We start from the raw sequence: 14,030 nt of genomic DNA on the forward strand, positions 1-14,030 counted from the left end.
TATAATACTCAATAGAAGACCATAAAAATTAATAAAAAAAAAAATTTCATCTAAAAACTTAATAGTAATATCATATTCTAATAATTAAAAAAAAACATTTTAATAGATTAATAAATAAATTAAATCATAAAATAACATAAATACGTTAAATAAAATTTCCAGTTTGAAATGAATCAAAAAATATTCGGAAACATTTCGGTCATATCCTTACTTATATTTACAGTTAACTTATGTTGCCAACTTTAGCTGGTGCTATCAGACTTGCCGGACTCACTCTCCTCCGTGATGGTGATCATTGGCGGAGAATTATCGTAACCGAAACCTTCCTGTGACACCTCATTTTGTAACTTCTCGAACTTCGGAGATCCAGCCAAAATCACTTCTTTCACTGATTCATAAACATCTGCTCGAATTGTCGGTAGAGAACCTCTTTTACTCTTAGTAACATCTTTTAAAGGTAAATCCTCTGTTTTCTTCTCAACTACTTCACCAGATGAAGATGGCTTGTTATCTAAATGAAAAGAAACGTAATCAGATTTTTCTTTCTTCTCCGGACTTTTACTTTTATCATATATCTGTACAGCTACACCATTTTCCATTTTTCTTTCTTTTAGATCATGTATATGTTGCAAGCTGTATTCTCTAGCTTGTACATCGGATAGGAGAGGTCCATCAGTAGAGCCTTCAATGCAGTAACCAGGTCCTTGTAAAGCTTCGCTACCAATTATAGAATCCTGCTTAAAAATAGCTGCAGTGACAACTGGCTTATCTGGATCAGTTGGCGTCTTTCCTATCAGTGGTTCTTGGGAATTGTCATGGGTAATTCCATCAGTATCATCTTTAGATATATCATAACCGGTATAAACTGGATATCCAAATGGTCCCTGCTCATACCCCATCTGGCTACCGTAAGAATAACTCACGTTATGAGATCCTATAGAAGACATGCTAAGATCCGAGATCGAAAGTCCAGTACTCGATAGTGCTAACGCTTGTCTTTCGAATTTTTCAATACTTCTTTCACTGTCTTCTTCCATAATCCTTCTTTCTAACTCTTCTGGGATGCGATGTATTAAAGCTTGGTTAGTTGATATTTGAGGGTCGTGAGGAGGTGAATTCTGGATTGACTTGCACGGACGATATGCCGCAGACTGCTGTACTTCGACTACGAAAATGCCATCGTTGTCTGGTGAATACTTCATTTTGGTTTCACGGCCGTTCTTCGTTATATCCTGTAAAGTAAAATAACTTAATTTAATGATACAATGTTACAGGTTAGTTACTCGATTAATTCATCTATTTCTATCGTAAAACTACGGTTTAATTCAGGATCTTTGTACGCACCATAACAATAACAACATAAATATAACTCTAGATATTCCACGAGCATAACTTTAAGCAATTTTATTGTGCTGACGAAAGGCTAATGCGCGAATAAGTCACAATACAGTTGAGCACATAAAAGGTAAAATAAAAAGAAATTCGCATTAAAATGGTGCAAAACAATGACACAATCGCGAAAACAAGTTCTCATGCAAACTAGAATTTACACAAAGATATTATTGAAGTGTTTCTTAGAATAGGAAGTGAGCATTCCAGGGGATCATTGACCCGCCGAAACCCGCGCAACAGCAAATTGCGAACAATAAACTACAACTGCTGACACGACCACGCGAGCTTTACGACAGATCCACGTATGTAAGTAGTTAAAACAAATATGAGTATTTGAAGCGACTGTATTGTAGTCCAGTATTAACAATTTATAATTATGCTAACAAGCCTTATAAAGTATCGAAACAACTGAGTAACAAAATGCTATCTTAACTCAAATGAATATTTCTGTGTTGCCTCAAATGAAAATTTCATTTTATTGAATAAATATTTTCATATCTGGAGTCTTTGAAACGTTAAGTAATTTAATGTCTGAACAACTACCAAGACTCTTAATGATAAACTAGTTTATAAATTATTTTAATTAAAAACTTAAGCGGTCTACTGAGCTAGATAAATAACTTTAGACCTCATTAAGGCGGGTTACTCAAAGTTTTACCGTTCAACTTGCAGTATGGTTGATACGATATATTATGAACCTTATCACGTAATAACAGTTTTAATCGTAGAAATTATTCTCAATATATTTCCTTGAAATATACTTTACTCTTAAGATTTTTTTTTTATTATTTTCCTCAAGTAAAAAGTCAAGTAAAATGCTACTTGTTCTTTTTCATTGCATTTATTACATTCTGATTATACGAAAAGTCTCTGTCGGAAAATGTCTTTGAAAAACATATGATTTTAACCTAAATATTACCCAAAATGTATCGACTCAAATACTAGTCTCACAATATTACGACTGAATTTTGACACTCCAACAATACTTGAGGTGAACGAAAACATATACCAAAATACTTGATGATTAAGCAAAAAACAAATTTTGTTTTTATTTCGAAAGTAAAATGGTTTCTAGAACATATTAAACTCTTGTCCGGAATCTTAATTACCAAAGTAAAATAAGCAGTCAAAAAATATTTAAATAATTTATAAAGTTAACATCTTAATTTTAAAAAAAAGTCGAATTTGGTACCAATTTGTAGTAGTAATTAAATACTCGGTACCAAATTGATTGCATTAGCGTAAAACAATGTTTGTATTATTTAATATTTTGATAATATTCTACGATTTTAACACCATAAACAACAAAATAACTCTATTGACAATCATCACCATTATCAGCCTCAGTTCACCCACTGCTGAAAGGCCTCTCCCATCTATTGCTACAACACCCGGTCCTGTGCCTCCCCTTAATGACGACGGTTCTTCTTGCGGGAGACCAACCTACGCTGCGTCGACCTGTTTACTACTATTCGAGGACTTTTCGTCAGCTGGACATGGATACATACATTCCTCTCTTCAGTCTCCACGATGAGGTGATTGTTCTTGAGTGTCATAGTGAAGATGGAGCCATTAGCGGGCTGCGACTCCCCGCCCAGCAATCCATCTACACCAGCGCCATCTTCACTTGATTTTCGCTGAAAAATATAAATATTGATTTAATTATTACTGTCTGAACGCGAGAACACATCTTAAGGTGCATTTTCACTGTTGAATCGCTTGTATGAAAACATATTGTTGATTCTCTCATTCTATTTGAAAAAATATAGTTAACATGTTGTAACACAAATTTTTGGACCATAGGATTTTATGGTCACACTTTGACGACAGATTAAGTAGGACATCAATATAAACAGCTGATCTACTACTACATGTAATTATGACTCGTAGTGAATACGACGATTGTTTAAATAACTGTAATAGTTTAAAAATATTAAAAAAGTCGACGATTTCACGATTCTGACACTAAACATGTTGACAATAACTTTTTTATCAGCATCTTAAATCTTGTCCGCGTATAAATTTACACTTTGGACAAAGGTTACGTCTTGCAATAAGTTTCCAGAAGATTACATCACTCTAAGAATAAAACTTTGTAGTTTACAATTCCAAAAGATATTGAATTTTAATACTGGTACTTCATAACAGAATTATATGAATATAAAAAAAATAATTGTGAAAATCTCACCCTACGTACGTTCAGACAAAATATCAAAAACATTTCAAAATTAAAAAAAAAATAACAGTGTTGTGATTAAATCGGGAAGTTGGAAGACGATAATTCTGCAACATGTTTACGAAACCTAAAATATCCCGCGCAGTTGATCTCATTTTGTGAAAACGATGTGATAAACCAGTACAAAATCGTCTTTAGAAGCGTCAGTCTAAACAATGTTTTACGTATCCATAAAGATTACTCTCATCTCTCGAGCAAAGCTTGTGATGACTAACTCAGGACACAAAGGTACGTTCTATTCGCCGCATCGCCTTTCGGAGGCCGCTAATGATTCGTGTATTGACGAAACGTTCACCTCCGCCCACGTACATACGCAAGGCAAAGGCTGACGCGATAATTGATCTTTAGAACTATTACTAGATTTGGATCTCTTGGTTGCTATTTTACTATTAAATAATAGTTCATATAAGAATAGCAACAGTTATAGCGGACTACAATTATTTTTAATACGTTTCATCTTAGGACAAAGATTCTTTTTTCGTATTTTACACTGTTTCTCAATTTCAATTGAATGTCTGTTAACATCTTCAATTACGTTTCAATGTTTAATCACTTTAATCTTACAACTTGGTTCAGTTATAAAAACCAGAAATTGCTGGCCCCTAAAGCTATGTCTAATTCCTTTCCTTACAAAGAAATGAATATGTAAAAGAGAAGTATGGTAGGTCTTGATTGAACGGTTTTGTAGTATCTCATCATAAGAATTCAATGCATTTTTAAAGAACATGTTTTAAATAATTGATTGTTAAATAAATCTAACTTTTATGTCAAACGTATTAAAGTTTAATTTTCATTAAATATTTTCATAAAATTTTAATGCAAGTTGAGTTGCAAAAAGTTCGTTAAAAAAACTGTGGTATTTCGATTTTTGATAGCTAACGCACCGCGTCCAGGTGTAGACGACCTGACTGACGAATAATGAGTTATTTTAATACAAAAATTGTCAAGAGTTTATCTTTGTATGATAATGCATATTTCGTGTAAAAAATAATATATTTCACATAATAAATAACATCTTAGTAATGTAAAAAATAAACTTGGAAATAAAACATGACCTTAAAAACTGCATTTTCAAAAAAATACGCGAACCAAAAAAATGACTAATTTTATATTGCAATTATTTTTCTATAATAGTGAAAAATTATATACAATAAATGGATGTAAAAATGATTAGTTTTATTTTTGGGGTAAATAGTGTTTTAAATGACTATGATTGTATGTTAAATATTTCAGAGAACTTATTGTAATCTTACTAATATTATAAATGCAAATGTTTAGATGGATGGATGTTTGTTTCAAGATATCCTCAGAACGGCACAATAGATATTGAATAAATTAGGCACAGATGTAGAACATAGTGTGGACACATAGGACACATAGGACACATAGGCTGATTATAACGTTTTTTTAATTGCGTTCGGACGAAGTTGCGGGTGTCAGCTAGTTTTAACATATAAGAAAATTGCGTTACCAGATATATTTATAAAAAGATGCCAGATATAAAGAAAAACTAAATAAAAGTCCAACATTAATGTATCACAACATAATCAGGTTTTCTAATTAGCACTTGTACATATAAGTCATACTTTTAACGTGTAACATAAGTCATACATGTAACATATAAGTCACCTTGTAACACCTAGATGGCAGTTATATCTAAGCGGGGATGGGGTCGATGGCCGGTCGTCGGCCGCAGATTTCGGCCAAGTTTTTTGCAGGCGCGCAGCCTCTTGCAATCGAGTTGCACTTTTTAGATGCACCTACTCTTGCTGTACCACTATCTAACAACCGAACAGTTAAATGAGTGGAGACGTGGCTTTTTTAATTTAATAATCGCGAAAATCAAAAAAAAGATGCCGATTTGTCTATATATGAACCTAAGTATAACTAATTTTAGTTGATAACAATGTCTTGAAATAATGTGGAAATATTTTTAAGGTCTAACAAAATTGCTTCAATTTGTTTATGACTGTTATCCAAATATAAGCATAACACAACCTTATTTTGTTCATCGTAATATTTATACGTATTAGCCACTGGAAGATGTTTCAAGAAGTCTCTAGAAATCTCGCATTTGAACAATCAATAACGATCGAATGTACTTTGTTATGAAAATCATTGAATTGTTCTATCATAGTTTCATCTCCACACCGCTTCTGTTCACGCATGCATGCGTCGTCGAAGCCAGTTTGACTAGATTTTTGGCAACGGCCGAGTGGGCTGCACCCTCCCCCGCCCTTCCGCACCCCACGCCCCGCGCCCCGCAACTGCATCAGCTTTATGTCTTTTAAACGTCTTAGAGAATAAGTTTCGAAAGAAAACTGTATAAAACATAATTTAGTTTTTTTATGGATAAAACATCAAAAGAATTATAATTTTGCTAATCAAATCTTAACAACTAGACTGTAGAATTTACTTTTACGTCACTTAAGCGGTTTAGGAATAACTAATTTTCACTTGTACCATTGCAATAAAAAACTATTCTCTCATTGACTTATTAATAATAGCTGTCGCCCGCTACTCTGTCCTTGCGGAATTCAAAAATAAAAACTTAATAAATAGTGTGCAAAATTTCATCAAGATCAACTGAACCGTTACGGAGATACCTTCAACAAACATTCATCCATCCACCAAAACTTTCGCATTTAAATATTAGATGTCTTCATTGCCTATCAATGACTAATCGTTGGTTTCCGAGGCCACAACTCTTCATTTAAAACATATTATTCTCTGTTGTGTCAAGTATAACAGGTATGACGATATCTTTTATAAAAAGATTTTGGTATCGGATTCCAATGGTCAAAGTATTACTTCATTGGCTTAATTTTATTAGTATCGTGAATCTTACATTGTTAATGAAATGTAATTCAAATGAATAATCAAATTACGTGACTATTAAAAAAAATAATGATAAAAAATTAAAATCATCCCTTATAAATATAACGAAACAATTTTTTCCGATGTACAGTCTTTTTTTTTATATCATAAGGTGGCAAACTAGTAAACGGCCACCTGGATTCGCCACAACAGCGAGGCGACCGTTGCCTGTAGACATCCGCAGATGCGTTGCCTACCTTTAATCAACGGAAAAGGGGACGCACAGAAAGAGGATATTTCTCCTTCCTATGCGTCCCCTCTTCCGCCAAATCCACTTCCCCTTCCCATCCTTTCCTAATAAGAAAAGGGTGGGAAAGAAAAGAGGACTAAAATTAGGCCTTCGGTACCACGGAATTACTTCCACTTCACGCCTGTCTTCTGTGTGGTCGTGGTATTGCACCGGTCGACCCGGCCAATTCGTGCACCCAACAAATATTGTTGAAGTAAGTAAAGTAAGTCTTATCCGAATAACGAATTGATGTAACTTCTTCGTATGTTGATATTTTCAAACTTAACTTTCTAAAATTATTTGAGTAACATGATGGAGAAAGTTCGCTACTGACCGTTATATGTAGTCACACGAGAAATTATTGATTATATTACTAACTGATAGATTTATGAACACATTTATAATTACAGTATTTCATTACGAATATTTTTTTTAAGTAAAATTCTTGCAATTTTGAATATCACATAACAATTTTTATCTTAATGTGTATCTATATGTCTCGTCATATATACCTATATGTCGCCCGCGACTCCGTCTGAGCGGAATTTAAAAAAAAACTTCGTAATTAACCTATGTGTTCTTCCAGACTATGGTCTACATCTGTGCCAAATTTCATCAAGATCTGTTGATTTGTTCTGGAGATACCTTCTAACATACATTCACCCATGCATAAAAACTTTCGCATTTATAATATTAAGTAAGATAATAACATATAGATACATAAAATTAAGTAAAACCCAAAAACAACTCTCTGTTTGGATACATAATGCCTATCAATGTGAACTCAAAACTTGTACTTGAACGTGCTTAAAATAACTTATCTTGCTTTATTAAAAGAAACACTGGTAAGTGTCAATATGGAATTAACGTTAATTAATTTTAAATAAAATATTCGAGTCCTAAAAAGTATAAATTTCATAGAATATGAAAACCTTTTAAACGTAATTTGTGAAGTCTAAACATAACAATACGTCATCATTTCTCAGTCAGACTAATTTGGTCCATAACTAAATTACAAAGATCTCGTTAAGTAATGGACCTCCCCGGGGACCCGAGACCCGGGACCCGGGACTCAGATTGTGACAGATTAAAGCATAATTCTTTGGCTCGCGTTAACTTTACGAAAACGGTAAATAACACGCTCAAGTCGGAGCCCCGGAGGCCGTCTCGGTACAGTCGGCATAAAAGTTAACTTGATCATTTAATTTTTAAATAACTGACGCCCTCCACTTCATCCTCGTGAAGGATTTTTAATAATGGGGACACAATTATTTGTACTGATAAATGATTTGTCACTTTCAAATAATTTTACTAAACCACACCAACGTAATAACAGTATTTTCTGTGCAAAATTTTAAGTCTATCTATCAGTAGATTTAGCTTTATTTTGATATATCAACCAAAAAAGAAACTAAAAAAATATTTTATTTTAACCTTTATAATCTGCAGACCGTACTGACGTAACCTTAAGGGATTATTGGGTACCATCGACGAAGTGATCCGATGGAATCCGGAAGAAAAGAGAAGTCGGAATTAAATCCATTGCACACATCCTTTTTTTTAACCACGTTATGTAAATATATATGTAATGTAATATGAAAATCGGTGCTTACCTATTAACAAAATTACTTACATTTTACGCGTAATTAGTACCCGCTATGAGATTTAAGGAATATTTTTGATGCACAAATCTTCGAATTCTTTCTCAGGTAAGTCATTGTCGCATAACGATGTTTTTTTTTTTACTGTAAGCCTTTACTTCTTCACCATATTGTCAGCTAATGTCAATGGACCACTTTCACAGATGTGGCTAATTTTCCTGCATGTTTTGTACACAGCAATGAGTCACATGTGTGAAGTACAATGTGGGCAGAGTAATGTATTATACATGAACGTCTTTGTTCGTACACGATATGTCATGTCACAAACAAATATGAAATTGAATAATGTTCTGTCTTTATATCTAATGGATTTTTATATGGGTTAGATACGTAGCTTTTGTTTTAAGCCAAACCCGGAATACGCCTTCTTTAAATAACAACACGTTATCAATTTACTTCGTTACGATGAACTAAAGAGACGTCTTTTAGTGTGATATTAATTTAAGATTTTTGTATATTAATTTTAAATCGAACAGATTCAAATTTAACTTAATGAATAGCTTTATTTATGTCTTTTTTAATTCCCATGTAATCGACAATTACAGTGCTTCAGAATAACAAGCATTTCACAAGCCGCAAGGGTCAAGCCACCAAAGTACAAGTTCTACATTTGTTCTCGGAAATTCTCCGAGCCGAGTTGGGCTTTCTCTCGTTAATGTCAGGAATTGAACCACGACCCGTTCTAAACGATATTTATTGAACACAACGTAAAGATGTACTGCCGGTGTTTTTGACACTTTTTTGTTTACTGACAACTATGAAAATAGGTGCTAATATTAGGTCCTTACATATGAAATTGGCGTTTTTCGTACTGGCCACTTTAATCACGAATTTCTCCTCTTTGGTAAGGAATTCCAAATTCAAATTTGTACAGCTATAGACTCATGTATTTGTGGTTCGATGACCGTCATTCATTTGTTTTTTTTCTTCTGTTTTTTTCTGTTTGCGTCACTCATTTTACAAAATGGAAAACTTAAAATATCGCATTATTTACGAGTACGAGTTCCGCCGTGGCCTAGTGCTGCGGAAACGACTCGAAGGGTGAATGATGTGTATGGCGGTCGTGTTGCAAAAGAAAACACAGTTCGTTTTTGGTTCCAACGTTTTCGTTCTGGAAATTTCGATCTGCAGAACAAGCCCCGTGGACGGCCTGAGACTCAAGTTGATAATGAAGAGTTGAAGGCTATTGTGGAAGCGGATCCATCGCAAACCACGTCCGAGTTAGCTGCAGGCTGCGATGTTAGTGATAAAACTGTTTTAATTCACTTGAAGCAAATTGGGAAGATTAAAAAGCTTGAAAGGTGGGTACCTCACGAATTGACTGAAGCAAACCGGCAAACGCGCGTCGACTGTTGCGTTACATTACTAAACCGGCACAATAATGAAGGTATTTTAAACCGAATCATTACCTGTGATGAAAAATGGGTTCTTTACGATAATCGGAAGCGCTCAGCGCAATGGTTGGATCCTGGCCAGCCAGCCAAATCCTGCCCCAAGCGAAAATTAACCCCAAAAAAGTTACTTGTAAGCGTTTGGTGGACTAGTGCCGGTATTGTTCATTACAGTTTTCTCAAATCTGGCCAGACTATTACGGCTGATGTCTATTGTCAGCAATTGCAAACTATGATGGAAAAGCTAGCGGCTAAACAACCTAGGCTGGTCAATCGCTCCACGCCACTGCTGCTTCACGACAACGCTAGACCACACACTGCGCAACAGACGGCTACTAAATTAGAAGAGCTTCAATTGGAAAGTCTAAGACATCCTCCGTACTCCCCGGACCTTGCTCCAACAGATTACCATTTTTTTCGAAATTTGGATAACTTCTTGCAAGGGAAAAAATTCAACTCCGATGGGGCAGTCCAAATCGCCTTCAAAGATTTCATTGATTCCCGTACGACTGGTTTTTTTAGTAAAGGGATCAATGAACTACCTATGAGATGGCAAAAGTGCATAGAAAATAATGGTTCATACTTTGATTAATTAAATGTATTATATTAAAAAATATTCGACTTTTTGTTCCTCCCATACAAAACGCCAATTTCATATGTAAGGACCTAATATTATATATTTAATGAGATAAAAGGCTCACAAGAAAGCAGTTTGTGTAAAGAGATTATAAGCACAGAATAACAGATCGCGGCAACAAAACATTGTAGCACCAACTTTAATTCTTACGTAAAAGTTTTTAGGTATTGTTGGGGTAAACATAAAAAAATATATTTCCTTCGTAGGCATAAATCATCTTTAAAATCAAAGTAAAAAAATACAAACGACAATTGCATTGAACACGACTCTACAACACAGTACATTTGCACAACAAACATATTATGTACTACATAAAGAAAATAAATAGCGATTCCGAGAACATTTTTACATAGGCGCTTTCCAAACCTGAATTACCGTTAGCTCTCGAACAAACGCGAAATAACAAAGATGCTGCGAAACCACAAACAGATTTACCGTCGTATAGCAAAAAAACAAACCCTTAATACGATACAAATAAGGTTATTTTTTGCACATTTCCATCTTTAGAGATGGAAGATTAATTTGGTATTGCATTCGGGTTGCGGTCTGAACAACGCAAGACAATACAGCAAATGGGTTTCGCAACATAAGACTGTCGTGGCTGTGGCGTATGGAATTCAGATACAATGAAACACATTCATAAATAACGAGTCCCATTTTCGGCACCAAGTTTTTTTTGGAGCCATTATCTACAGAAATGACGCGTTAGAAGACTCAGGTTTAATTGTTATAACAAAGCAAAGGTTGACTTTAAGTTTTGGAATACATTTTTCTTTTCACCCCTTTTTAAATACTACTCTTATAAATGTCTGTCTACACAACTTGCAGCTTATCTTTGATTCTCGTCAAAATTAAGATTGTTACATCTTAGTTTAAACCTCGCGAAATGATTAAATTCCTTTGCAAGTTATGTGTAGGTTTCGTTACGTTATTTCCTAATTTCGGGTTAAATTTTATTTAGATATTTTATTTTTCACATAACTTAACTTATATATTATGAGATAACGAATTTTATGAAATAGAAAATAATCGTACTAATATTATAAATGCGAATGTTTAGATGGATGTTTGTTTGTAGGTATCTTCAAAAGGGCTCAACGGATCTTGACAGAATTTGGCACAGATGTAGAATATAGTGTGGAAGAACACATAGGCTACTTATTACGTTTTTTTTAATTCCACGCGGTCGGAGTTTCTGAAGTCAGCTAGTGTAAAATATAAATAATTTTATTTTCGTATCTTTCACATGCATTGAGTTATTTAAGTTGAAAATGAATACGTATTAACCTTTTAAAGTCAAAACACATTTGGCTTTGCAAGGATCGAGCGTTGCACAATAACACTCGATCAAAAGCCGACGACGTTGATATCGCAAAATGGCCGACACATAATGAATTTGATGGTATAATGCAAGAAACTTATCTCGCCCGGTGAGACAGGCGTTGTTATCGCAGTTAATTATGTTACAAAATATGTAAAACATTACTACCTAGACAAACACAACACAACACATGACAAATCTTGTGACAAGGACCTTGTGGTACTTTTTGATATTGACATGGGGCACTAATGAATTATTTTATTTATAGTTTCTCTTATGACCGGGTCAGGTAAGTTTGTCTGGCTGCACATAATTATCATTACGTTTTGGAATCCTTGCGATTTTTAGTGAAGTTTTTTTAATAATTTCATTTCATTAATTATATTTTTTTTTTACATTTTAAAAGTAAATTTTCACATTTGCTACTAAATCAATACATATATGTACATAAAAGTACATAGCACTTTCATAGTAGCATGTAAAGTTTTCTATCAAAAAAATTAAAAAATTATTATAATATTACAAAACAATAATTAGAAGATGGTTACTAATTGTTCGAAATAAACGTTTCCATGTCATTTCAATTGACGCTAAATTCTACATTTTCAATGATTCCAAGATGTTTTTATTTGGTAATCTTACGGAAATTTCCATAGAAAACCTCACCACTACTGCTTTGACCAATAATAGTCCGCCATATACTCGTATATTATACATATATAGAGACAGACATATATATTTATAATATTACTTGCTTTTCGGGACTCCGTCGCGCAGAATTTAAAAAAAACTTAATAGTAGTGTGTTCTTCCAGACTATGTTCTACATCTGTGCCGAATTTCATCAAGATCCGTTCATCCGTTCCGGGGATACCTTGAAACAAACATACATCCATCCATTTAAACTTTCGAATTTATAATTAGTAAGATGGAGGTACTAAGATGTAACGAACAAATGCGTAACAGATCGAAAGATCTCAACACCACAAAGCATAACTCCAGTAGTTTTTGATTATTACTAATTTTATGGATTAAATTGGAATTAATTAATAAAAAGAATAATTATTATCGATAAATAAATAAGTTGCAATTATTTGGCAGCTGTTGATAAATTTTAAATGACATACGTCAAATGAAACGAAACTTAAATCCTTAAAAAAGTTCGCACAATATTCGGGCATGCTTCCTTACATCGAAATGGCCGCAAAAAGTCCGTCCACACCAGTAATATACCTATAATACCTATAAATAGATTATAAGCCATTTCCAACACTATAGGTAGTCTAAATGTACTTTGGGCCGAACCGGCTTGCACTCACACTGATTTAAACTGACGTACACACTAACAGTTTCCCACTGCTACGCCGCGGCTGCGCCTGCGCATCGCACACATGTACAGCGGAAGGGCAAAGGGAAATTTTGGCAATAATTTGTTGCTTCAACCATATACGACGAATATAAGTGCACCAAATTAACTTAATATTAATGTAATATGAGATGAAATATTAATCGGTGAACATTAATTTCGGTAATGTATATTTAAACAATAATTATCCATAAAATTAAAAACATAAAAGTGGTTCAGTTTCTAAAGAAGATATTAAATAATTCATGGGATACAAAGTTCAGTTTTGAGGATTTGATTTCAGGTGAAAGCCGGCGTATGAGCACTCAATTTTACTTATCGAATTTTACAGCACGTAGGCAAGCTCTTATTAAATTATGCGGAGATGGCTCAAAGCGACCCAGTTAGAGCATTTTCAACTCGAGAATCCCTTGAGTAAATCTACAGAGCTTTACTACGTAAGCCCTTTTACTTCAAATAAAAGACGTTTATATTAGAATTCACAATCTAATTACTGGGAATGTTTATTGTTATTATAACATTTCATGACATATTTTATATTAGCATGTTTTTTTTAATGGAATGCATCGTAATTTAGCGTATTGACTTTACAACCCACAAATGTGTAGCATCCATGTAGTAGTGTGATGTTCGTGCACGTGTGTGTGCCCGTGTATGTCTGTGTAACGCTAAAGGCAATCGTTATTTGTAAGTACTAGAGGATAGGCAGATTGTACATATAGATTTTGGGTGTGCAGTGCCGAAAATGTGAGTGGTTGGTTATAATTTTTCTTTTTTTTTATTTAATAAAAGTGCATTTAAATTTACTTGTGGTTAATAATATTATTTAAATTCGATAAAAAATATATACAGTCAAAATCTGTTATAACGACATCGAAGGGACTACTCATATTGAGTCGTAAAAACCGATAGTTGTAACAA

The 14,030-nt window shown here is 33.8% G+C and overlaps 1 protein-coding gene across 2 annotated transcripts in view; it reads right to left on the bottom strand.

The window, feature by feature from the left end:
- Window positions 1–210: 210 nt before the first annotated feature.
- The window catches only part of LOC106719302, a 32,409-nt gene continuing 18,589 nt past the window's right edge, over window positions 211–14,030 (bottom strand). For both annotated transcript variants that reach the window (XM_045680639.1, XM_045680638.1), the window contains exons 5-6: window positions 2,901–3,029; window positions 211–1,232 (exon numbers count right to left, since the gene is read on the bottom strand). In XM_045680639.1, the coding sequence (XP_045536595.1) occupies window positions 243–1,232; window positions 2,901–3,029 (1,119 nt within the window). In that variant the 3' untranslated portion in view covers window positions 211–242. The remainder of the gene's footprint in view (window positions 1,233–2,900; window positions 3,030–14,030) is intronic.

Source organism: Papilio machaon, chromosome 13 (assembly GCF_912999745.1).
Source record: "Papilio machaon chromosome 13, ilPapMach1.1, whole genome shotgun sequence".
NCBI lineage: Eukaryota > Metazoa > Arthropoda > Insecta > Lepidoptera > Papilionidae > Papilio > Papilio machaon.